This window comes from Aspergillus novofumigatus (assembly GCF_002847465.1).
Source record: "Aspergillus novofumigatus IBT 16806 chromosome Unknown P174scaffold_1, whole genome shotgun sequence".
NCBI lineage: Eukaryota > Fungi > Ascomycota > Eurotiomycetes > Eurotiales > Aspergillaceae > Aspergillus > Aspergillus novofumigatus.
In genome coordinates, this window is record NW_020194274.1 from 4,432,543 (window position 1) to 4,457,153 (window position 24,611).

At 50.5% G+C, this 24,611-nt stretch overlaps 9 protein-coding genes across 9 annotated transcripts; 6 read left to right on the plus strand and 3 right to left on the minus strand.

Moving 5' to 3' along the window:
- Positions 1 to 107: 107 nt before the first annotated feature.
- P174DRAFT_456900 (CCCH zinc finger protein) lies at positions 108 to 1,701 on the minus strand (the record flags this gene model as incomplete). The annotated part of the gene is made up of 4 exons (XM_024829479.1): positions 108 to 808; positions 1,014 to 1,356; positions 1,421 to 1,564; positions 1,627 to 1,701. The coding sequence occupies 4 exons, from the start codon at positions 1,699 to 1,701 to the stop codon at positions 108 to 110; spliced, it is 1,263 nt and encodes a 420-aa protein (XP_024688035.1).
- Positions 1,702 to 2,320: 619 nt separating this feature from the next.
- Positions 2,321 to 3,240, plus strand: P174DRAFT_427635 (putative translocon-associated protein, alpha subunit; the record flags this gene model as incomplete). The annotated part of the gene is made up of 3 exons (XM_024825455.1): positions 2,321 to 2,392; positions 2,465 to 2,895; positions 2,958 to 3,240. The coding sequence occupies 3 exons, from the start codon at positions 2,321 to 2,323 to the stop codon at positions 3,238 to 3,240; spliced, it is 786 nt and encodes a 261-aa protein (XP_024688036.1).
- A 336-nt stretch (positions 3,241 to 3,576) lies between these two features.
- Positions 3,577 to 4,476, minus strand: P174DRAFT_447940 (DNA 5'-adenosine monophosphate hydrolase; the record flags this gene model as incomplete). Its single annotated transcript, XM_024828720.1, has 2 exons — positions 3,577 to 4,283; positions 4,341 to 4,476. The coding sequence occupies 2 exons, from the start codon at positions 4,474 to 4,476 to the stop codon at positions 3,577 to 3,579; spliced, it is 843 nt and encodes a 280-aa protein (XP_024688037.1).
- Positions 4,477 to 4,520: 44 nt separating this feature from the next.
- P174DRAFT_400505 (RNA helicase) lies at positions 4,521 to 9,129 on the plus strand. Its single transcript, XM_024823900.1, has 3 exons — positions 4,521 to 5,027; positions 5,112 to 8,643; positions 8,714 to 9,129. Exons 1-3 carry the CDS (start codon positions 4,788 to 4,790, stop codon positions 8,974 to 8,976), a joined length of 4,035 nt encoding a protein of 1,344 aa, XP_024688038.1. The 5' UTR covers positions 4,521 to 4,787; the 3' UTR covers positions 8,977 to 9,129.
- An 878-nt stretch (positions 9,130 to 10,007) lies between these two features.
- Positions 10,008 to 12,182, minus strand: P174DRAFT_427638 (cyclin family protein; the record flags this gene model as incomplete). Its single annotated transcript, XM_024825456.1, has 4 exons — positions 10,008 to 10,271; positions 10,334 to 10,873; positions 10,930 to 12,009; positions 12,171 to 12,182. 4 exons carry the CDS (start codon positions 12,180 to 12,182, stop codon positions 10,008 to 10,010), a joined length of 1,896 nt encoding a protein of 631 aa, XP_024688039.1.
- A 3,800-nt stretch (positions 12,183 to 15,982) lies between these two features.
- On the plus strand, positions 15,983 to 18,654 carry P174DRAFT_48539 (putative C6 finger domain protein). The gene is made up of 2 exons (XM_024830771.1): positions 15,983 to 17,070; positions 17,152 to 18,654. The coding sequence occupies exons 1-2, from the start codon at positions 16,294 to 16,296 to the stop codon at positions 18,436 to 18,438; spliced, it is 2,064 nt and encodes a 687-aa protein (XP_024688040.1). The 5' UTR covers positions 15,983 to 16,293; the 3' UTR covers positions 18,439 to 18,654.
- A 1,416-nt stretch (positions 18,655 to 20,070) lies between these two features.
- On the plus strand, positions 20,071 to 21,602 carry P174DRAFT_437906 (putative DNA-directed RNA polymerase III RPC4). Its single transcript, XM_024826413.1, has 2 exons — positions 20,071 to 21,053; positions 21,092 to 21,602. The coding sequence occupies exons 1-2, from the start codon at positions 20,139 to 20,141 to the stop codon at positions 21,413 to 21,415; spliced, it is 1,239 nt and encodes a 412-aa protein (XP_024688041.1). The 5' UTR covers positions 20,071 to 20,138; the 3' UTR covers positions 21,416 to 21,602.
- Positions 21,603 to 22,987: 1,385 nt separating this feature from the next.
- Positions 22,988 to 23,419, plus strand: P174DRAFT_427641 (uncharacterized protein; the record flags this gene model as incomplete). Its single annotated transcript, XM_024825457.1, has 1 exon — positions 22,988 to 23,419. One exon carries the CDS (start codon positions 22,988 to 22,990, stop codon positions 23,417 to 23,419), a length of 432 nt encoding a protein of 143 aa, XP_024688042.1.
- A 634-nt stretch (positions 23,420 to 24,053) lies between these two features.
- On the plus strand, positions 24,054 to 24,565 carry P174DRAFT_437908 (uncharacterized protein; the record flags this gene model as incomplete). The annotated part of the gene is made up of 2 exons (XM_024826414.1): positions 24,054 to 24,300; positions 24,410 to 24,565. Exons 1-2 carry the CDS (start codon positions 24,174 to 24,176, stop codon positions 24,562 to 24,564), a joined length of 282 nt encoding a protein of 93 aa, XP_024688043.1. The 5' UTR covers positions 24,054 to 24,173.
- Between the last annotated feature and the right edge of the window lie 46 nt (positions 24,566 to 24,611).

The window sequence follows — 24,611 nt, forward strand, 5'->3', positions numbered from 1 at the left end:
TTACGCCGTATCAGCCTTGCAACTCCAGAAACATCCACTGTGCCGAGCGGGTGGACCACAACCGCACAGATTGCGAGCCTGTCCAAGACCATGACGGCGAGGTTGGATCATATTTTGGTAACCTTGACAATTGTGGTATCTACTCCATGGGCGGCGGCATCGAATCGGCAAGTCGAGCCCCAGACACACTCCTTCTTGCCGGGCTCGCTATGAGGGCAACGATGTCCGTACATACAGTCAGGATCATCGCACTCGAATTTGTAGCGACAAGGCGTCATGCGTGCAACGACCATCAGGATGTGGTACTCGCTTTTGGTTAATTTGCGTGAGTGATCGTGCCGGCAATCCTCAATGGGACATTCGCCCTGTAAGTAGAAATAGTTGCAAAGCTTCAGCTTCTTCATGCGGCTCAAATCATCCTTGGGGATCGTCTTGATATCAAAGCGATCGACACGCTGCCTGTACTTATTCTGTTCCACGATTTTGGGAGGTGGGGAGCTCAATGCCTTAGAACGAGTGGAGCGAACAATAGGCTGGAATTCCTCGGATTTTGGCATTTTCCTCGATGAGGTCGGCAAGGCAGGACTGTTACTTGTCATCGTGGTATTTGTGGACGTTTTCGAGAGTGGTGTTGCATGCTGAACTGGGGATGGTGTGAGGGAGGAACGGGACTTGGTTTCCTGGGGAGCCGACACCGATGCAATGTTCGTCTCTCGGAAGATATGAGTAAACTTTGCGACTCTGTAGGACGGCTTCATATCCTTCATGTCTCCCTGCAGCGGAACGCCCTCGATGAGAGTCACCCTCCCTATGTACTTGTAGTCCACCATTGTTTCTCTGAGAAACCGAGCATACGTCTCATCAAGTGAGCAACCGAGCAAGATCTGATGACAATGACAGTTGTTTAGATTGCGCTTGAAAATCTCTGGCCAGCCACTGTATTAGAACTCACCACAGAGCCAATCGCATCTTAAAAGCAGGCTGCACAGGGCAATAAGGACTGCATCACATACCTTCAATCTTATCGCTCGCTTTATTCTTGCCAGTGCCGACGTCGACGATATCAGAAAGCAAACCATTACCATTGAAGCCTCGGACGAATGCCTCGAGTGCCGGGAGCTCTGCTTTGATCCCTCCTTGAATGCAGAGCTCGGCCAGTCCCTTCACATTCATATATATCATCGTCACGATCTTGGGTGAGGCAATGTTTGGGAAATGAGTGGTAACGTAATCTTGCAATGCAGTTGACAGCTCTTTTGCTGCATTTTTCCCACCTTGTTCACCCTGCTTCAGGAACTCCTCCTTGAAAATGAGGCCGTGTCCGTCCAGAAGTACAATCATGTATGGTTCACGATGCTACATAATGATAGCAGAGATGTTGTTAGACGGAGACGAAGCTGAAGGCTTTGCCAGGGCTCACCATGAGTGCGTTCATTCTGGTGATTTCATTCATTAACTCCATCTCATGGATCTGAATCTCACGGTTAAAATGCTTCTCGCGTTCATGGTCGAGTTTCTGGCGCTGAAGAGCATTTTCAAGCTCTGCCACTCTTTGCAGAAGCTCCTAGTTTGAGAACGATGATAGTTAATATGAAGACTCAGGAGAAGTGAAGCCGAGATGATTACCTCAATCAGGCTGTTCTTGGTCTGCTCTATAGACATCACCTGTCTATAGCGCTCAGCGTAGGCAGGAGCCTCCATGGTGAACTATAGCAGGTCTGATGGATAAGGTAGTAAGGTAGCTCACTGCGCCGAGAAAAGCTGGTGATAGTACGGGGTACGGGGTATTAGAAGAGTAAAGAAAAGGTCTAGAGATGATGCAAAAGTAATCAGATCTAAAAGTACTTATTTTGTGTTATCATTCACTGTTCTAGATGAAGGTTGTAGGAGTTGTAAACAGGAATCTAAAAATATTGAGATTCACTAGAGTTGAGTTTCACTTCTGATGACGCTCAATGATAAATACTGAATGAAAAAAATCATGGAATATCTACAGTTGCTTTTCTCTTTTGCTGAGTTCATCAGGATTTAGCCATGCAAGCAAGAAGTAAAGTATGGTACTTTGCTCTAAGCAAGTTGATAAACAGTGGCAGGAAAGGATCTAGACAATGGCCAATCAGAAGCTGCATGGTGCCTTGGATGAGTCAGCCAGTGAATGGGGAGGTTCCCAACTTGTGACTACGTGGAGAAAAAGCACCTCAATTCCCCCTTCCACTGTCTTACCATTTTCCACTCCACTTCCCTTTCCTCGTCATCCCTCTCTTCCTTTCTTCTTTGTTTTATTCCCTTCCTACCTGTCTGAGTACGGTCTTCTACTACCATGGCTCGCTTCGGTTTTCTCTCGCTGGCATTGTTCTCTGTCCAAGCCCTCATCGGCGGTGGTCTCGCAGCTGTATGTCGCGAATTGTAGTTCTGCTGTCATTCTAGATCAATTGAATTGCTCACATAAAACGACGACCTCTAGGACACTACCGAGAATGCGCAGGACATCCCCGAGGTCCAAAAGCTCGCTGTGTCGGCGGAGGCTTCCTTCCCTGCTTCCGAGATCTTCGGCGTTAAGCTTGTCAACGGTCGCCCGACACAGGCATTGATCACTTTCACCAATGACGAACCTGCTCCTGTGACCGTCAACTTTATCGGTGGATCTTTGTCGACTCTCGATGAAAAGAGCCAGATTGTTCGCAATCTGACTGCCACCAGATATGGTCTTGAGATCCCCGCTGGCCAGAAGGAGAGTGTTAGCTACAGCTTCGCGACCGAAATGCACCCTCAGGACCTGAGACTTACCATCGCTTCCATAATTTCCGACAGCGAGGGAAGTTTCTTCACTGTCTATGCCCACAATGGCACCGTCAGCGTGGTCGAGCCCGAGACCAGCCTCTTCGATCCCCAAATGTGAGCTACTCCAAAATCCCGTTCGCGGTCAGAGACAGTTGGCTTATTGTTTATGACCTTAGTATCTTCCTCTACTTCTTCCTCCTGGCTTGTTTCGCTGGTACCGTTTACTTCTTCTACACCGTCTGGATTGCGCCATACTTCCCTCAGAAACGCAAGGCGGGAAAGGCTGCCGAGTTCTCCAAGAAGTCTTCTGGCGCATCTAAGAAGGCCGAAGAAGGTCCTAGCAGCCCCGCTGTTTCCTCCGCTACCACCTACAACGCCGAATGGATCCCAGCTCACCACATCAACCGCCCTGAGGCCAGAAAGGTCAAGGGTAGCTCCCGGTCTAAGAGCCGTGCCTAAAGCGTCGAGGCGGATAAGGTGGCTTTGACACTGATGATACATAGTGGCTGCGTACAGGCCGTCTATGGTCTCGTTGGCGAAGGCCAAAGTGGACCCACTCGAGGCAAGAGATTACTGAGAATGTAATCGGCCAAGAGGTTCAGGCGGCTACTGTCCAGGATAGTAGGTGTATATTTATGATAAAACCCCATCAGATAATGTTGGCATATGAAAGCCAAACCTGTTACTACCAATCGAATTACTATACTATACTGGAGCTCATGACCAACAAGTCGACGATTTCGGCCCTTTATGATGTACGGATGGAAACTGAGAAATTGATGAAACTCCCAAAGCTCAAAGTCGTTTCCATTCGTCGAACTCTGCTTCAAGGTGGCTTTTCAATTCGGCGAACTTATTGCTGAAATCCTTGCCACATCGCCAACATTTGAAGTCTCTCCGTAGATACCCTTCTCTGTCCGGATGTCGTCTCGCATCATCTTTGGTCAGGGGAAAATCCTCGATATCGACAAAGAAAGGGGTCGAGAAGCTATTATAATGCTTCCTGTGCTTCAGGCGATCGCTATACCTGTCCACGGAGATGATATGTATGTGTAGATGGTTCATAGACGGGTGCGCGTGGATGCCACACATGACCTCTTTCTCCCAGTCTCTCCCCTGCGGTAGCACATCAGGCGGCAGGTCTGCATTCAAAGCATCCTGTCTCTCTTTGTCCTGGGCTGAATATCTCCCGTACTTGCGTCTCAACTCGGCCGCGGCCAAAGTGCGAAGCTTTCTGGTTTCGGCCTTGACTTTGCTCAGGAACTCTGGATCTTCGAAGGCCTCAAATGGATGGAGCCGCGTTTTAGTTGGGTCACGAGGAAGCAATAGCAGATGTAAGGTAGACTTGGGGAACATGTCATGAATTACGACAAAATCATCGTTGTAGTATACCACGACGCTGGACGGGTATGATTCTGGCTTTTCGATGTAGGCGCCCAGACCGTCACGCGCCCCAATCCTGTTCTTGATATTCGTTTTCGAGGGGGGTGGCTCGCTTGTTTCTGTTGCTTGTTCTTAGGTGATAGAAGCTCTGAGACTGAGATTCAAGTCAGTCGTACTTTTGTGGAAAAAAGGGGACCAGGTCACGCATGTACAGGCATCTCTTTTCGCTGACTTCTCTGCCTGCGATTTGGAAGCCATGGCCTGCGCGGCATCGGCATGCTCTGTTTCGAGTATCGGTGATTCGCCCGACATTGTGATCACGAATGTATTTGACTTATATAGACTTGCGGCAGAGTGAGCTACCAGTAAACAATCTTAAAGCATCCACAGTCGGTTGATCTGTGGCCAGGATCATCTCTAATTCACTAGCATTAGCAAGATGCGGAGAGCGGGAAGCTTTGCGGTCCCCGCAGCTTCTGATAAAAGAAGTGGTTCTAGTGCGGGACAGCCTTTTTTGCCCGCCAGCAAATCAAGAACAACGACAAGTCGCTGTTCGGCATCCCTGCGATTCAATCATTGAGTTGCTCCACGGGCGTTGCCTAGGATAACGCAATATTCGCACAATGGGTCCCAAGAAGAAGCCCGACGCCCGTGGAGTCCCTAAGCCCGGGACTAAGCAAGCCAAAGCCGCTGCAGAGCGATCGGCTGAAAACGCGAAGAAAGCGCAGGCCGCCACGGAGGACCCAAAGAAACCATCTGTGAAGGAGGTGATTGGAGGTGCATCATGGACTGGAAAGCTGCCGGTCAATATGCTCGCGGAGCATTGTCAGAAGCAGAAATGGGAGAAACCTGAATATACAATGGTGAGTGGATGAGCGCAAAGATTCTAGGGCGCCTTCGTTAGCTGTGCGCGGTAGCGATGCTGACAGGATATCGCACGTTCATAGATGAAAACTTCAGATGGCTATGTCTCTTCAGTCATATTGAAACGGATCGATCCCAAGACTCGAGAACTGACCGTACTTCCTCCCATGAAGCCGCCACCATCACACAAGCATTTGGCGGCTCAGCCGACGGCGCTGGAAGCTCGCCATTTCGCTGCAGCGTACGCCTTGTTTCGAGTCTGCAACATGAGAAACCTACACATGATGCTCCCGCCTACGTATAAGAAGCTGTGGAAAGAGGACTTCACGGACATAAAGAACGCCGATACGAAGGAAGGAAAAGGGTGGATGTACGAAGCCGATCCATTCTTAGCGAAGCAAGAACGAGAAAATGCTGCTGCAGATCTAGAAAAGAAGCGAAAAGAGAGAGAAAAGGCGAAGGCGAAAGAGAAGGAGACCGCTGTCGATTTGGGTGTAGGCTCAAGTGGCGAGAACAAAGGGAAAAGGATCTGGTCACAAGCTCCGAAAGTTGATCTAGGAAATAAAATTCGCCGTGAACTCGAGGAGCTGTTGCGACAGTATACGATCTGGAATCCCTACAACGTGCAGATATCGGAGGCTGAGCGCAAAACCATTATTGAGGAGTTCCTTGGTTTGGGCTTCCGACGCAGTCACGTTGAAGAGGCTACCGCCGCCTGTAAAGACCGTGAAGAGGTCCTCGAGTGGCTTCTTATCTACGTCCCGGAGGATGACCTCCCACGGTGGTGTCTGCCCGAGAGATATACCGCCGGCGTGACCCTCGCCAGCGATGATCTTGCAAGGGAGGCCAAGATCAAACGGCTTGCGTCTTTTGGATATTCGGCTGATCTGTGTGCTCAAACTCTGGATAGCAAGCGCGGCGATGAGCTCGCAGCTGCAGAGTTCTTGCAAAGCACTCTAGTGCATGGTGAAAACCATTCTCTGGACTCGTTGCCCGCAGGGGACGAAGACTCCTGGGCAGAGGAACAGGATACACTGGAAGCAATCTTCGGAGAACGCTACAAACGTATATCGTCCAAAGTCTGTGAAATTAAGAGCGAGGCACTCAATCTTCCTGAATCTCTATCTTTTCGATTTCAAAAGCCTTCTGGGGGCTATCCATCATCTGTGCCTGTGATCGCCATTCAGGGAACTGGTATCCCGGCTTATATACGGCTCAGCGCGATACGACAAGCTGTACAATTCGCAGAGGAAAACTTCCTGGGAGAGTCGATGATTTTCAACATAATGGACTGGCTGGAAACACATCTACCGGAGATCATAGAAAACCCAGGCAAACTGCGAGACATTTCAACAGTAACGGGCTCTTCTTCCTCTGCAGTTGGCTCATTCTCAAGGCTCCCCGTTCGTCAGTCACGGAAGCAAAGCAGAAAGATTGATTGGAATCCGGATTCACCACTAGGCGTGTCTATTCGAGAAGCTTGGAAGGCCAGGCAGTCGACAACAGCACAACAAGTAATGACTCGGAAACGCGAGTCTCTGCCCGCTTGGAAAATTCAAGATGCTATCATACATGCCGTGAATATGCATCAAGTGACGATTATTTCAGGTGAAACAGGAAGCGGCAAGAGTACTCAGTCAGTGCAATTTGTACTAGATGATATGATTAAACGTGGCTTAGGCGGCGTTGCGAATATCATCTGCACGCAGCCACGCCGAATTTCAGCATTAGGTCTAGCTGATCGAGTCAGCGACGAGCGATGCACCTCTGTGGGAAAAGAAGTTGGATATATCATTCGTGGAGACTCCAAAATGAAGCCTGGCGAGACGAAGATCACCTTTGTCACTACTGGTGTCCTACTTCGTCGCCTGCAGTCCGGCAGTGGTCCAGATGGCAATGTCGCAGGTTCTCTCGCGGATGTCACACACGTGGTAGTAGATGAAGTTCATGAACGAAGTCTTGACACCGACTTCCTCCTGGCTCTCTTGAGGGACGTTCTCCGATACCGACCAGATATCAAAGTCATCCTAATGAGTGCTACTCTGGATGCAGAGATCTTCATTAACTACTTTGGGGGTCGCGAGAAAGTTGGCCTAGTGAACATTGCAGGTCGAACATTCCCAGTTAGTGACTATTACCTGGATGATATCGTCCGGGACACCGGTTTTGCACCCGAACTGGCCGAGCGAGGCCTTGACGAAGACGTCATGTCCCCTCCTCAAGGCGATGAACCGCTAGGCAAGCTCCTTCGTGGCCTCGGTATGGGCATCAATTACGAATTGATTGCGTCCACTGTCCGATATATCGATTCTCAGTTGGGAGATCAGCCAGGAGGAATACTGATATTCTTGCCCGGAACTATGGAAATCGAAAGATGCTTGAATGCAGTGCGGAAGATACCCAACGTTCATCCGCTCCCTTTGCATGCGTCCTTGCTCCCGGCAGAGCAAAAGCGCGTTTTCCTCAGCCCTCCTAGAGGCAAGAGAAAGGTCATTGCTGCCACTAACGTTGCCGAGACGTCAATCACCATTGAAGATGTGGTCGCGGTCATCGACACTGGCCGCGTTAAAGAGACTAGCTACGACCCGAAGGACAACATGGTGCGCCTCCAGGAAGTCTGGGCTTCACAGGCGGCGTGCAAGCAACGACGAGGACGTGCCGGTCGTGTAAGGGCCGGTTCGTGCTACAAGCTGTACACACGCAAAGCCGAATCGAGTATGCCCCAGCGACCAGACCCTGAAATCCGCCGGGTCCCACTGGAGCAACTGTGCCTGTCAGTCAAAGCCATGAAAGGCATAGACGATGTCGCTACCTTTTTGGCGAACACCATCACACCGCCTGAGAGCATCGCTGTCGAAGGTGCCATGGATTTCCTGCATCGCGTTGGCGCTCTAGATCATGACAGGTTGACGGCACTCGGACGATACCTGTCCATGATTCCGGCCGACCTACGCTGCGCCAAACTCATGGTCTACGGCTCCATTTTCGGCTGCATAGATGCCTGCGTCACCATATCAGCTATCCTGACTGTGAAAAGCCCATTCATATCACCCCGCGACAAGCGCGACGAATCCGACGCCGCCAAAGCATCCTTCTCCAAGGGCGACGGGGATCTTCTCACAGACCTCGCCGCATACCAGCAGTGGTCAGAGCGAGCCAAAGCACAAGGCTACTGGCAGACCCAGTCCTGGTGCTCCGCCAACTTCCTCTCGCACCAGACCCTCCGCGACATCTCCTCCAACCGAGCCCAATTCATCAGCTCTCTCAAGGACGCCGGCATCCTCCCAGTCGACTACTCAGACTCCGAACCCGGTTCCGCCTGGAACCGCAACAACGGGAACAGAAACCTCCTTCGCGCCATCGTCGCAGGCGCCTTCCAGCCGCAGGTAGCCCAGATCTCCTTCCCGGACAAGAAATTCGCCAGCTCCATGACGGGCACCGTCGAAATCGACCCGGACGCCCGAACAATCAAGTACTTCAACCAGGAAAACGGCCGCGTCTTCATCCACCCAAGCTCCCTCCTCTTCTCCGCACAGAGCTACTCCGGTGCCGCCGCGTACCTCAGCTACTTCACCAAGATGGCGACAAGCAAAGTGTTCATCCGGGATCTGACCCGTATGTGTCCCCACCCTCATCCCCCGCTCCAAGTACCCAAAATAGAAGCAATACTGACTTGCCTGCCCAGCTTTCAACCCTTACTCTCTCCTCCTCTTCTGCGGGTCCATCACCCTTGACACCATGGGCCGCGGTCTCATCGTAGACGGCTGGTTGCGGCTGCGCGGTTGGGCCCGCATCGGCGTCCTCGTCTCGCGACTGCGCCTAATGCTGGATGAGATCATAGCGGCGCGCATTGACAACCCTGGTTTTAGTCCTGTATCGGATGACTTGGGCGACCGGGTGATTGAGATCGTGAAGAAATTGGTCGAGTTTAATGGGTTGGATCAGTAGTTTTGCTCATGATGGTCGAGTCTTGCTTGGTATTCTTTTCAGCGTTGGTCTTCGGGATTGGCCGGAAGGTATAAAAAAGCTGTGCATATAGATCGATTTGACATCTCTGCCGATAGACTTACATTTAAATCATCCCAATAGATTTGCATCGATATGTTCAACCTCTTCCGTTGGAGATTCTCTGCTCTAGAGACCGCAAAGCTATTCAGAAAGTCAAGTCCAATTGTATTCACTAATCACCGTGCCTCTATCCCAGACAATTAATCATGAGCAGTAAGAAAAGATTCAGGGCCAAAAATATGACAAAGGAGGAAGTGGGATTAGGAGAATTATTTCGTTTGGCGTGCTTCGACCACCGAGCATTTCATAAACCATATTGGAATCACAGTGAGCATATCAAGGGCATACAGTCATGAAAGAAGATTGACGGAACAAAAGAGTTAGGAAAAGAGGGAGGCCGATGAATAAGACAAAGGGAATGCATGGTGGCAGAGACAGAACAGAAATGATAAATCCATACAATGGCGACCTTGAACCATAACACCCCTTGTCCCGGTTTGATTGAGTGGATGTTTTTCATGTCGTACGCTTCACGAATAGTCCTTGAAGGAAATAACACCACCCATCTGGTATCTTCTGGTCTCCATTCGCAGCCGATGTTCTATGATGAGGTGAGGAATTGTTCGAAGCAAAGTTTTCGGGTTTTCGTGAGGTAATACGTGGAGGTGAGCGTCCCATCGAGGACTCTGTTGAAAAGCGTGGGATGCACATCTCCTGCTATCTTCTTCTGTCTTCAACAGTATCTTTCTGTGGTTCTTGCCTCGATGCATGTTAGATCTCGATATCGTCATGCACGTAATGATGTCGTTGTAGCCGCGGGAAATGACCAACTGAGGGCTTGGGGCGTTGGGGTCGAGAGAGGAATGTTGCGAGAAGGATCCCCTCTGAAAGAGGGATATGGACGTTAAGTAATTGTGGGCTTCGAGTAGGTAAAAAGAGAAAGGTGTCATAAAATAAAGATTGAGCACAGCTTAGACTCGTTTCCAGTGGTGAGCTGGCTCGTTATGTGAGTTTCGCTCGTTGGATGTAGCTTCTCTGGACACGTCAGGCAGACAGAACCCCTTCTTGATTTCCGCCTCGGCAAACAGAGAAGCACGCTTAAAGCGTTTGTCGGTGTACTTCTCGAAAATAGCTGAGTGATGCTTGCGTGGAATCTCGCAGCATTCGAGGATCAGTGAGACCAGAGGATAGAGTTGAGAGTAGGTGTAGCCTGCATAGTGGATATGGGACGGGGTCTAAGGGAGGGAGTGTTAGTCATAGAGAAATGACACTATCGCGGAAGTGCGAGTGAACGTACCCAAGTTCCTTTTCTCAGCATCAGCCTGGCAAGACAATGAGCACCAGCGGCCAGAAAGCTCGGAGGACTTCCGACAAAGCGCTCATCCATGATAGTCACCTCCAAGAAGTACTTAGCCAAGGTGCGAGTCTCCAAGTCATAATCATCAGCCTTGCTAATCTTTCGCAGGAAACTCATCGGTCCAGGCCAACCCAATTCGAACTGCAACATGCTCAGCATGAAACGTTCGGCTTTCAGGATTTCATCCACGGTATAGCCTCCGTCAACCATGTACACAATCTCTTGGACTGATGGGCAATTGATCTCTTCGTACTTCGCAGCAATAAAGATTGCGGTCGCACCTACAAGCTGCAACTTGCCCAGGGAGACGATCTTGCTCGAGAGAAAGCGATCGATATAGTTCACGCACAAGAAAAGTGTCTCTGGGAGCAACGAGAACCGATGGTGGACCTGTACAAGCCAGTCCATGAGAACAGAGCGCATGGACCATTGGATTTCTGCTTGATTATCCATGTAATGAGCGTTTGGCAGCATTCTGATCTAGAGGCGGGTCAGTCAGGACGCAAGATCTGTCAAATTGATCTGGAACAACATACCTCTTGCTCCCGCATGTATTCGAAAATTTCGTCACTGTATTCAGCGACCATACTAGTGTCCCAGTATTCATCTTCGATGTCTTCCGCTGTTCTGGTGGCTTCGACGACCTGCTTGGCTAAGGCCAGCTCGCGGCGCACCTGAGGGTTGTATTTAGGGAACAGAATGGTGGTCGCTCCGCCGGTCGTGTTATCGCCACGAGAACGGTAGGAGCGTGCAGTGACATACCCGTCATCCTCTTCGTTCTCGTCATCTTCCTCATCCCAGTACTCCTCCGGCTCCGACTGGGCTAGATGAGCACTTGAGGCAGATTCGCGGTGGGCCTTTGGGAGGTCGTCAACTTCGTTGGTGTTTGCGCAGCGTTCATGCAACTGCTCAATGACCTGCACCTTGCAATTGTCGTCATCAGCCTTGTATAAGTCTCTATTGGCCCCGTCGATGTCGTCAGAGTTCACAATGGAGTATTCCTCTGTGTCGTCTGATTGTATCTTCGAATCCTGTTTCAACCGAGCATCGTCTTTGGTGATGCCCTGCTCTGTGGCCGGCAATGAGGTAGCGGTACCCTTGTTCTCGTCTGTCACTTCAGTGACGTTTTCCTTGGATGCAGATTTCTTAGTTTCGGCCAATGGTTCTAGGGTGTCTTTGAAGACTGTGTTGCGCTTGTTCAGCGGCTTCCGGGTATTGGGAGCGTGCTGGGTAATACCCGTCTGCTTGGCAGAGGGCTCAAGAGGCTTTGGGTTGGAGGCATTGTTCACCAAACCCTTCAGAGTAGTCATCGACATGGGACGCTGAGCAGGTTGCGAGAGAATGGTCGTTCTTCTGGCTGGGACAACTGCGGGCGCCTTCTCCACGACTTTGAGTTGTTTCTTCCCCGCAAGGGAGGCATCATCTTGACTTCCTTTGACGAGATTAGCAGTGTTGCTGACGTCGCCAAATGCAGCCCTTCTAAGACCGTTTTTAGTCGTGCCATTGTGAAAGGCCGCAGATAAGGCGGGAGTGGACTTGTTTTGATGGTGGATCGTTTTGTTGCCAGGCAGGGCGACGGGAGCATTCTCGTCCGTACGGACGCGAATTCGTTGGGGCTGTAGACAATCAGAACCCGTCAGCATGCACAACGTATTTCTCAAGAGGGCTTAGAAGTCGTTGTCGCGTGTCGAGTCTCGCCATCAGGTCTGCAAAACAGTACCTTTCGTAGTGGTGGACAAGAAGCTATTTATGGACAACCAAAGAGATTCTGACGTACCTTTGCATCCATCTCTGATCGCTACAACTCTATCCAGGAAAGGATATACGATCCTTCACCAGACTATGTAGTGTCGTGGTTGTTTGGGACGTTGAAGTCGCTTGTTTACCTTTTTCCCTTGTCGCTGAGCAGTAGTCGAAGTACTAAATTATAGCGGAAGTACTAAAGCGCCTTCGTCCCAAACAAACAACAAACCGCGCCTTAAGATTTGAGGACAAACTTGACCATAAGGGATACCTGAAAGAAAGTTTGAAACTGAGCTGAGACGAAGGGATCAAGAAGAAAAATCAAAACAAAGACCCCAAAGGATTGCGAGGGAGGAGGGAGTCAGCCTTTACTGTAAGCACCTTCTACAGGATACCTTACTGCTGCAGTAACCGTACCTTACCTAAGGCCTGCCTTACTCACATTTGTCGGTGGACAATAAACAACAACCTTACACGGAGGGGCTAAACTAGCCTAGGTTTAGCTCGGTAACCTCGTTGCTGCGGCATGCTTATGTCAGATGACTTTATTGTGGCTTCTCCTATTCCGTTCTGTTTGCACTGTTTGTGATCACTTGGGTCTTTTCTACGCTCCAATGACATCATGCGACACGTCCCCCCGTCAACCCTCCTCCTCACAATGATAGCCACAAATCCGACAACTACAAGAAGAACACAGGTCCTGATTAATTTTTATATCCTTTGAAATAAAGCGACATGTTCTCTTACATGTCCTGTCGACTAAATTCCATTGTTGGTGCAGAATGAGTAGCAGATTACCGCAAGCCTACCAACGCGCCAGCAGACACGAAATCCTCGGCTGCTGAACGCGAAGTCACATGATCCCACATCTCCAATGTCCGCACTGGGATTCGGCACTCGTCACCAGGTTGTAGGACAAAGAAACTGCCCATTGGGGCTGAAATAGAATTGGAAGCTCAGACTCGACAGCTGCGATCAGATCTATCGCCATATTCATGACCCGTTCATCATCAGCAAGTTTTAATCCAAGCTGCGCCGTAGAGAGCCAATGAGTCCATTATCTGTAGCTGAGCTTGAAATGGACCTGGGGTTAGTTCATCGACGGATCATTGAGATGATCTTCGATGTTTTCTTTCGAGTTGTAAAGATCCTTCTTGGGCTCTCTTGGCCGTTCTCTTGTTCAGTTGTCCTCGCCGTTTGCACCCGTTCCAAAAGCCACCGACTCCTCCTCAAATGTGGGACGCGGATCCGGCGGTACCTATCATGAACAAGCGGGATTGGCAGCTTTTTCTACCTAGGTACCTGTCAAGCGCACTCTGAAGCAGACAATGCGAAACTCTCAATCAGCTAGATTTAAAGTGCACCCAGTAGTGAGAAAATTAGAATCGCGAGCGCAAAGCGATTCTCTATGAAGCTACATGCAGGCTTGCAAACTCGTCGTGGCGGGATGCGAGTCCAATTGCAAACGAGAGCCGGATGGCGAACAAGGTGGAAACAATAATAGTAATGCGCAAACTTTCGGTGTGCCCTTGGACTCGCGACTTGACAATAGAAATCAATAATCACCCACACCATTGAAAACCCCGCTTTGGCTGTCGAAACGACGATTTTGGAAGAGACGTCTGTCTTTTCGCTGTCATTTCGATTTCCAGAAGCTCTCGCAAGGGACTTCCAGGTAGACATCTGATAGATCGGCTACATATGATCTGGATGCTCGATGCTCAACAATCCGGTTCTTGCAAGCACCCTGCTGCCACCAGCATCATTCTACGCCAAAAAAAAAAAAATACCTAATTCTTTTTGTCGCATTCGCTCATGAAACCAATTTACCGCAAAAAGGAAGTATCCCGCCATGATTCAGTAGTTATCCTACCCAAATCCAGTGAGCTCGTGGCCAAATCCTACGAGGACCTTGGGAAGACCATGATTTCCGTAGGCGCAACAATTCGCAAAGCTCAACAACACAATAAATGGTCATAGATGAATAACTCGTTCCAAACTTGCTTGTGCTTGACGGATTGGATGGAGTGCGGTGATTGTTGCAATGATCCTCCATCCTTACGTAGCCCACTCTGGCAATGACTCTGTTCCGAGGAGGGGTAGAGAGAAGTCTGGACAAGCGCAGATCATGAAACGAGGCAACAATTGGGCCTTGTCGCTTGCTTGGCTGTGGTGGCTACCCTTGTCGCAGTCATCATCACTTAGTTAGACTAGATAGTGACTGAAAGAAAGAACCGGGCTCTTACCCTTGACTTGCGTCCTTTCTCTCGCCTCTTCTGCTACGAACAGATAAATGCAGATCGATCCATGCGCTATCCCCATCGGAGCATCGATAGAGTCGTCCGATGCTCATAAGGGAACATCAAGCGCTTCAGCGCTTGAGACCGAAATGGTCAATTATCTTATAGTTTCAAGCCGAAGATATTCACAAGGTTGAATAAATGTCATATAGACAGAATGATAGGCCCCTCCGTGTGAATCCGTCTGGTGATAACTTATCCTGAGCTGTCCTATTTCGCTCACAAGCACCGACCGGTGCTTTTCTATTTACCAGTCAGATCGCCATGCCGGAAAGATACTCCCCTTCTCCTCAATCAATAGTAGTTGGACAGGATGGGGGGAGCTTCTGGGTGTCATTCGACGTGGCCGTGGTGAGGATGTGCCGGCCAACGAATCGACAGCCACTCAGATGGATCCCCTCCGTCTTGTTCCTTTCTGCTCACCCCATAAATCCAACCAGTCATGCAAAGGATTGAAAGGACAATGAAAGATTTAACTGTCGAGAAGAACTGTGGATGACACTGAGTCGGTAGGAGAGAGTGCGACTGAAAGTCAGATACCTTGGTCGCTTCTTTTGCGCCAGTATCCGATTTCGAGGCGAATCCATCAGTCCGACTCTATCGTCATGGTCAATGCTGGGCAACAACATCGAATTTTGTGCATTTGACCCTCTACATATTATCATTGAAAGGTAGCGACTCGTAAATAGCCATATCTATAGTATTATATCTTTCGCATTAACTTTCTGATAATAGACGGTCTTGCGCATCCAGTTTGCGACCAACAACCCACAGCGCAATGCGACTCAAAATAAGAGCATATGAAATAACAGAATAGGTTTCAATGGATGACAGAAATAGTTTCGCATGTAAAATCATCAATTAGATTCATCCTCCATGGCATTCTTGTATTAAATTCGTGGATTACCGGCGAACGCAGGTCACCGACCCCAATGCCCATTTTCGCTTTAGGTGAAACCATCGTACACTCGCACCCACTTCTTCTCTCTCTTCTCTTCAACCGCTGATCTCGAAACCCAACCAGTTCACTCAACTTCGTTCGATACTTGCTTTCGATCCATCTATAGGTTTACAGGTGAGTCCCGATCTTCATCGTCTACTTTGAGTGTTATTTGCAATCATTCCGTTCCTCCCATTATCCGACTCTTCCTCTCCTGATTCATCAACCTGTCGGATGCCACCGCTGACATACAGCCCAAGCGCTTCTTTGTAGACGACTCATCCACCATCCATCTACTGCGACATTCGACTACAGCCATCGCCTTCATCGTTCGTTGCCTCTAGGACCGCTAGATGTGTGCGATCCTCGATGAATAAGTTTGACTCGTGATAGGTGTGTCATTGATGCTGTCCATCCTCTGCCGAGAGACCCTGGGCTTCTTCCCTCTCCTCCAAGTCTGCACTCATCAAGATTCGAACTAGAACTGGGTACCGCTAAAATTTCAAGCGAATGCCTTCTTCAGTCATTTCATAATTTTTCTTGATGGCTTCTTTTGAGTGAATTGTGCTGACCCATATGGTGTGTTTCCTTCAGGTTCTCAACCGGTTTTTCCCTTTTCCAGTCGCTCTCGGCTCTTGCGACTGAGGCCCCCTCACCTCCATCCAACCACGATACCCTTCGCCATCAATCATAGCGGTACAACGATCGCGGGTGATCTATCTTCTAAATAAACCCTTCTGGTTCCTTCATCGTGGTAGGTTTGGACGGAATTTGCCCATACTCTCGTCTCCTTCCTCCTGCCTTTCTCTGCCCCCACTACCTCACCATCTGGACGGGCCCTCCCACCTCAGATCGAACAGCCGATTGATATAAGTCTCTCGATGTAGCAATAGGGTGGTACCTGTTCTCCCTACATCATGCAGACTGCCTATCACGGACAGTCCTCGCCTCATGGGGAGCCCTCCGCCTATACCGAACATATGGCCCAGGACCAGACCCACAAAGCCCCCATCCCCAAGAACGTCGCCTTTGAGCTTTTGCTTGACGAAAATTCCAAAGTGCGAGCTCGGATACCCATGAGGGTACAGATATATCCTCATGATACGACGGATTCAATCGTGACTACAGTCAAGAATTTCTATGGCATCTATGACGGTGCCGCCAGTGGTGTCAGTTTTGAGGATGAAAATGGCATCACCCTCATCGCAAGGTATGAAAATCTACGGAATAACATGACCGTCTATGTGCGGGTGATTCCCGTTCAAGCATACTCGGAAGGCTACGTGGATCGCTATTATGGCATCCCAGTAGAGGGTCGCAAACGTCCCAGTCTTGGCGAGCCTTTCCAGATGGGGCCGGCTATGCAGCCGGCGCAGGTCTTGGAGCATAATCAACCGCCATCCAGGCCTACCTCCAGGCTTGCTCGCAAGCGCAGCATGTCACCTTCCGGTAGAAGCCGTCGGAGCGCCTCTCAGAACAAGCAGCTCTCCAGAGCTGGCAACAAGAGCAGGGGTTCCAGCACTCATGGCAGCTTTCATGATGACGGAGCCTCCGGCTACAGTGACAGCGAAGGCGGCTATGGCTCCGTCTCTGGTACGAAGAAAGCCCGCAGCGAGCAGTTTGGTAGCTCAGATATTAGCATGGAAAATATACTCCATGACGGTCGCCGGAAGCGACCCAAATTTGAAAGCTCGGTAAGACAGCTGAAAATGCCTGCTTCTTGACTTTCTCTTGCCAATGCGACCACACTTGCTAACTCAATCTTTTCTTCTCAGGAATTGCCTTTGTTTGTTCCTCCTCAGGTCCCTCTGACAACCTCCACCTCATCGATCTCTCCCCAACGTCGATCAGTCGGCCAAGAAGGGGCAATCTCGCCATTCGCTCGGCCCAACCAACGTCCCTACAATCAACAACAGCCACTGCCATCTCCACAAAGCTATGGCCACACTGAGCAGACATATACAATGAGTACCGCTCAAACCCCCATCTACGCCACTCCGGCGATGCCTGACCATGGTCATCGTCTGCGCGATCGCGCTACCGCACAGTCGTCTGGACAGTACAGCAACGCCGCCGGCCGGTATAATGGTCCAGGTGTCCTTCCAACTCCTGATCCCACCATTGCTAGCTGCATATCTGATGAGGATGTTGCAATGCAGCTGATCCGGCTGGGAGACGCTTCGAATTTTTCTCATGGTCGAACTTCGGCGTCTACATTGGACGATGCCTTCAGCGGTGCTGCTGACGCTGCTTCCTCCACTGGTGCCACAAGCGATGGTGAAGACTACAGTGAGGATGACGATGATTTGCCGGCGCGATCTAGACAGAAGCTCGATTCGAGCCCAATGCTTCCCCCTGGCACTACTAAACGCACTCACAAGCGCCTTGACGATATCCTGCCCAGTTTCGACAGCTCCGACGGCAGCTACGACGGTATGGACGAGGACTACCAACATGAAGAGCTTAATGACAGTCTAGTCAAGAGCGAGCTCGACGAAGATTCGCTCTACAGAGAGTCTACTCCTAAGCCGAAGAAGGCTAAGACTCGCCCGACCAGTACGGCTTCCACCAAACCGCGTGTGTCCAAGACAGCGCCCCCGCGCCAGGGCAAGAGTGGAAAAACTTCTTCGACCGCGGTGGCTCGTAAGGTCAAGTCGACGACCACTGTGGTGAGTCAGAAGGCTGCGCCACCGTCGCAGATCGTTAGCCCTACCCCTGCCCGCAAGGCCTCTACATCCTCCATCAACGGTCAAACTCAGCTTGCTGCGGACGAAGAGGACCTTTCAACCAAGCCACGCTGTCAGCGATGCCGCAAGAGCAAGAAGGGCTGTGATCGCCAGCGTCCATGTGGTCGGTGCAAGGATGCCGGTATTGGTCTCGAAGGCTGCATTAGTGAAGACGAGGGAAACGGCCGCAAAGGTCGTTATGGTCGCCATATGGGCGTACCAGTTAAGAAAGCCCCTGATGCGACCCCCGCAAGCAACGAGCCCCAGTTGATCAGCACTACGGCTATGCCTTTCTCATCCGCTATAGCAGACAAGAACAAAAAGCGCAAGCGTTAGGGCATGTGTTCTTGCAATGCAATCACCGTCTTCATTCATGGCATCTCATTCTTTTCGGACCATCTGCATCTGTCTTAGACGGCAACAAAGCGCTTGGATGATGTTGCTCTCGACGTGCTATCTTCTGTGATCCCCTTCAACAAGAGGGTCTAACTCTCCCGTCCTTCATTCACCGACACCTTTCCGCTCCCTTATAACTTGAATCCCCCAATCCTTTACAGCAAATACGATACGAACACCTACATTCCAAGGCATATAGAACATCTCTCGAAAAGTGAATCACTGCGCGGACTCGGTACTGGATATTTAACCATTGACTTGACCACGGCTTTTTACCGTATCCGTGCTACGAGCGCTAGCGCTCCTTACGTTCTCTCCATCTCGCAGTCCGTGTCCTGTTGCCATCTGCGTTTTAAGTCTCTGCTGTTTATCATGGATAGTCTAGCGATTGAACTGAGCGGGTTGATTATCTTGCTTTGTTTTATCTTTTTGGCGTTCGTGTGCTTCATTCTACTGCAGACACCTTGGCTCAAGGGTTACCTCCACTCATTTATCTACACTGAAGTGCGTTCTGACAAGTTATGTCTGCTCAGTTTTTTTTTTATTTATTTCACCTGCCTTGCCGGATTTGAACTTCAGCTTGAGTGTGAGGTCTGGTGTCGTTGAGTAAGGAATATATATTGTTTGCTTTTAGACCTGATTCATGATAGCTTTAATTCGTAGGAGCAGCTTCGGAAACATCTTACTCTTATAATAGTCCTAACTATTCAGCCAGGAATATTTATCGTCAAAGAATCTTGCACTATATGCCTGATTATCAACATGCGTCAGTCCTCGTACAGATATAGTGGGTAGCTCATCTGATTCTCATATTGCCGTATTCGGACTAGTAATGGTTGTCAACTCCGCATACAAGCGCTAGACGCGCGCTTCTTTTTTTTCCCGCTCAAGACTGGGATCATTTTACTCATCTTCCAGACTCCACAAACAAGCTCGCCAGCGCGCTCATTTTCGCAGTTTCAACTTCTGAATTTATTTTCTTTATCGATATAATTCCTGTTACTAAGAAAAGTTCAGGGAGAATATCCGGATCCTTGTTTTGGTGCCTCATCGATGTACTGATTCCTCCGTTCTCTTCCCTCCGTCGAAGCACACAACCTCCTGCGCGCCAGATCCGCTGAGCAATCATGCCTCCCAAATCCGTCCGTCGAGGCGCAGCAGCAGCAGGGGGAGGAACAGCTTCGCGACAGACCACCGGCGAAGCCGCATCAAACACTCCTACTGGATCCGCCTCATCCACGCCCCCACCGTCCACAGCAGCGGGAACACCCTCCACACGAGCACCCGTGCAGCGCCTCCAGACTCTGAAAAAGCGCACGCCCTCCGGAAGTATCGGACCCGCCGCGAGAACTCCCGCCGCGGCGACAACGCCAGGAAATGGAGAGCCGGCGAAGCCGACACTGAAATACAAGCCGCGCGCTGTGGGACGGCGCAGCAAAGAAGAGCGAGATGCGATTGAGAAGCTTGAGGCGGAGCGGAATCGGGAGCGATTGGCGGAGGTGGCAGCCATGCGGCGGGGACGGGGAAATGCGCAGCGAGGCAGGGAGGTCCCGGGCGAGGACGCGGGGGCCTGGGGTCCGCTTGGAGGCGGGCGACGAGGCCGTGGTGGGCGGTTTGAACAGGATTCGCGAGCGTCGTCTATGTCGCGGAGTCGGTCGGTTATCGATATAACTAGTGGTTCCGCTAGTCGCCATGTATCCTCGGATGAGAGTGATACGGAGACTATACTCCCCATTGACCAGATCGAGGTCGATAGCGATGAGGAGTTGGGTGATGTCGCGGATAGTAAGAAGGGAAAGGTTCCCTTGCGGTACGCGAACCGCGAGAAGGGCCTGCGGCCCGTTCGTGTTGAGCGCCGTGAGCACGAGGAACGGGTGGTCAGTGTCAACATGGAGTCCAGCACGAGTAAACCCGCCGAAGCGGAAACCAAGGCTGAGGATGAAGTGGAGGAAGTTCGTGCGAAGAAGACAAGGCCCGAAGATGATTCCCTCTTCGTGCGGGATGACGACGTGATTGAGCCTCAGGTGAAAGAGGAACCTGTTGATGAAGACCAGACAATGACAGATGCCGTTCCCCATGTCGGTGAAGCAACGCACGATGATGGCTTTCTTCCAGCGCAAAAGGTCAAAGTCCGCAGACGACTAAGTCCCAAGACTCCCGAGCCGGAACCCGCACCCGCACCTGCACCTCCGTCGAAACCTGCTGTGGCAAGAGATCCGAGAAGCTTGCTGCGTACAAAGGAAGACATTGAAGAATATGAGAGACATGCCAAGGATCTCGAGGCCATTCTCGAACTTCTTTCCGTCGAGCCCAAAGAGTCCAGGGCAGAGCGATCGGAGGCGGCTGAAGCGGCGGAGGTCTCAACAGAAGCACCCGAAACGGCAGAGGGTGACAAAGAGAAAGAAGAGGAAGCCGAAGATGCCGAAGAGGACGATACCAAAGATAAACTGGCGGGCCAACTGTTCCTCATGCAGTTCCCTCCCATGACACCCAACCTTACCGTCCCCGGCACTGGCGGCGGCACGGAGGAAGCAGCTACAGAGGAGACACAGGCTGTCTCCGGGGCACACGACCAGGCGAAGCCGCCGTCAAGCTCGAGAGCGGCGAAGTAGAGATTCTGGACGGAGTGGACGGGACCACAAGCAAACAGCCATCGAAGATCGTCACCGCGGCGGACTGGCAGCTTCGCGCCGGAAGGGTCGGGAAGCTGAACGTTCACAAGTCGGGCAGAGTGACGATGGACTGGGGCGGGATCAGCTTCGAGCTCGACCGGGCTACATCGGTCGACTTCCTCCAGGAGGCTCTCATCGTCTCGGCGCCGGAAGAGGGCATCCCAGAGGAAGAGAACCGGGTATGGGCTATGGGGCAGCTCAGTGGCAAGTTTACTGTCACGCCTGACTGGGAGAAGATGCTTTAGATGGGGGTTTTGGCGCAACAAAAGCATGAGACACAGTCTGTGATTGGCATGGCTATGTCTACGAACATCATTGTCTTTTTGGGCGTGACTGTGTGCATAGGGTAGCGATTTTGGAACATGTACAATGCATGATTACGGCCTTTGGAGTTTCAAGAGCTTTAGCTAGACGTCGGAGGTTGTCAACGAGAGACTGAACCCGAAATCCTCTGCACCAGGACGTAGATGTGTATCAGGTAACTTAATCAGTAACCTTATTAGTCAGTCGAGTTGTATGTTCATTTTCACTAGGGCCGATTGGCTGGAGTCCGATTTACTTCGCTATCACAAGGACAATATGCATACCAATCATTGATATCGCCGGTCTATCGACCTTAATGACATTTTCATACTTCTGCTATTTATGGAAAGGTGGTAGTGATACGAAGGCAAGCGAACTTACTAGAATTAACCGGAAGTGTGACCATCTGCAGCCATGAAGATAGTTGCATACTTTATTCTTCTACCTGTAGTCCTGATAGGAAGCATGAATCAGCTAAACTTCTAGTATCTACCCCGCAAGCAATATTGTGGAATACAGTAGGATGTAGGTACCATCTTGCTTGCTTGCAGATATCTCTTGATGCTCAATTACGATTTATGATTTCTATATACGGCGAGATGACGGCAGATACATTATTACATCCCCCGGGCGTGGACTCTCTGGCAGCCCTGACTGGTCGCTTTTCTGCCTTGGCATGAAACCAATGGGGAATAGACCCGCAGCCACCGTCGCAGAAACTGACCCCTGCCCCACGCACCTTGATTGGCTGCAAATTGCTGATAAGCTTCACAAGTCTTGCACGAGGCAACGATCGGCTATTACTAGTCCCAGACCGTGCTGACACGGCTGATAGCAACCAATGGAAAACCAGGGAAATTGAAACCTCGCAGTGATCAACCCCACCTATCGACAACCCCACCCCCCCTTTTGAGTGAGCGTGCGTAAATGCTAATTTCGATTTTAATTAAAGGTGGATGGATATTGTTGGTTCTGGGCCTCTCATTTTTCATCTGGAGTGGTTTTAGTCTCGGCTCTAGTCCGCCTCCTGGACGACTGCTTGCTGCTCCTTTGTTTTCGCACGCTTCCTTGATCTTCTTCTCTTTCGTACCCTTCGTCAGTCTTCAGCTGTCTGATCTGCCTTCAGAAGTTCTGGTCCCTTGTGTGTGCGTCTTGGTTGGGATCTGTTGCTCTTCATTCGAGTGTCGTCCCTTTCACCTCACAGTCTCAGGTCCAAATCCTTCTCGGGTATCGTCCGTTCAGGAGACGCACAGTCGCTCGTTTAGTGCATAGTGTCCTCTGAGCTCTAGCCCGGAGCTCGACTCGCCCAGGCGTGAATCTCGACAACGACCTCGTTCACCAATCCAACCTGAGAATCGGTCCTGTTTTCCAGCCTTTTCAGCCGATCGTCACCGTTTGGACTTTCCGTATCCTGAAACAGCATCGACAGCAGGTCAGGAGGAGCGACTATCGCTAGACTTACCGAATATTCGACACCTGTGCGCTCAACCAACCCACTAAAAGTCAGAATCAATATGAAGATCTCCAACGTCGTCCTCTGTCTCATCCCGTCCGTGGCTCTGGCAGCCGAGTTCGAGCAAAAGCCTGCCGTTGCTCTCACATCCTCAGCAGATAACCTACCCTCCGCTTCTTCGCCGGAACTTACAACACCCTCGAGTATTGAAGACCGACGAATCTACGATCAGTTTGGGAATGATATTACTCCAAGTCCTGACTACCCTGCTGTGGTAGTCATCCCCAGTAAACAGAGGGTCCCAATGCCTGTCTTTGAAGGTCAACCATCTGAACCCGCCGACAGATCTATCGAACTGCGCTCATTGGAAGCGTCATCTGGATCGACCAAGTCGCTGAGAGCACGGAGTGAAGGCACACTCGGGCAAACACCTTGGATCGGTATGGCCATTGGGTTGACTTGTACGGCCTTGGCCGCGGTGATGCTTGGGTGACTGAATCAAAATCAACTATTACGGTTTCTTCTATACATACAGCGCCGACTTTTCTGCTTTGTGCTGGACATTATGAGCACTCCTGCATTATCGGAGTTTTGTTTTCTCCTTTCCCGGATCTGAGCTGTCCGATGATTTGGCTCGTTTGCTACAAGCGTCGCATACATTCGCCGCGGCCTGCGGGGAGCCTCCTTCAAAAACGAGGCGCACATCCGTGGCCAATGTTCTTGGTTTTTTTATATTCTCTTCTTTTTCACTTGCATTGACATACCCTCACTCGATATAGACTGGGTTGCCGACCTCATTGGCGGAACGTGTACATGATACCTTATATTGCTCTTCTTGTGGTTATATCCAGGCGTTTTCTCTTCTTTTATTTTCATGGATATCGATATGGCTGATTGCAGGTGTGAAGACGACCAATGATGTACCTACTACTACTACAACTACTTAATTCTGCCATCAAGGCATGATTACAACGATGATAGCTAATAATACTTGACATCTCGTCCAATCATTTCACTTGCCAAAACGGGAGGGTTCGGTTCTTTGTTTGCTTCATCATCCACAATACTAGAAGAGGCTGAGCTGCAGATCGACAACCGACCAGCCTTATCTCTTAACCTCGAACCGACAACTCTCCCCATCTACTCTTCAGCTATCGCGCCCAAATCGCCATCTCATAATTATAAACCCAAATAACAACAGGCCATCACCATAACAAACCCAGAACAAGACCCTCGTCCTCCCCAAAATGTCCACACCAAACAACACACCCCCTTACACACCCATGCCCTCCCTGGGCCACGAGCTAGGCGTTATGTTCGGCTTCATCGTCGCCTGCCTGCTAATCATGGCAGTGTACATCTATTTTTGGCGGGGTATGCCAATCAATCCCACCCACCGTCCCCACATTCCAATTCCATAGGACCATACCCCACGTGTGTGTTTCAAATCAGAAGGGAACCCGGCTAATGAGCAACAATGAAGCCGCGGACCGCCGCGACAAGCAGCGTGATAAAGATCGGCAGAGGGACCTTGCTCAAAGGGCGTTTCGGTATGAGCGCTTTCCGGGAGTTGGAGGTCCAAGGGAGAAGATGCATAGGGAGATTGGGGCGCGGGGAGGGGCTGGGTTACAGAGATGACATGAGGGTTTACTGCGATTATAAAGGGTGCCCATGGGATAATGGGT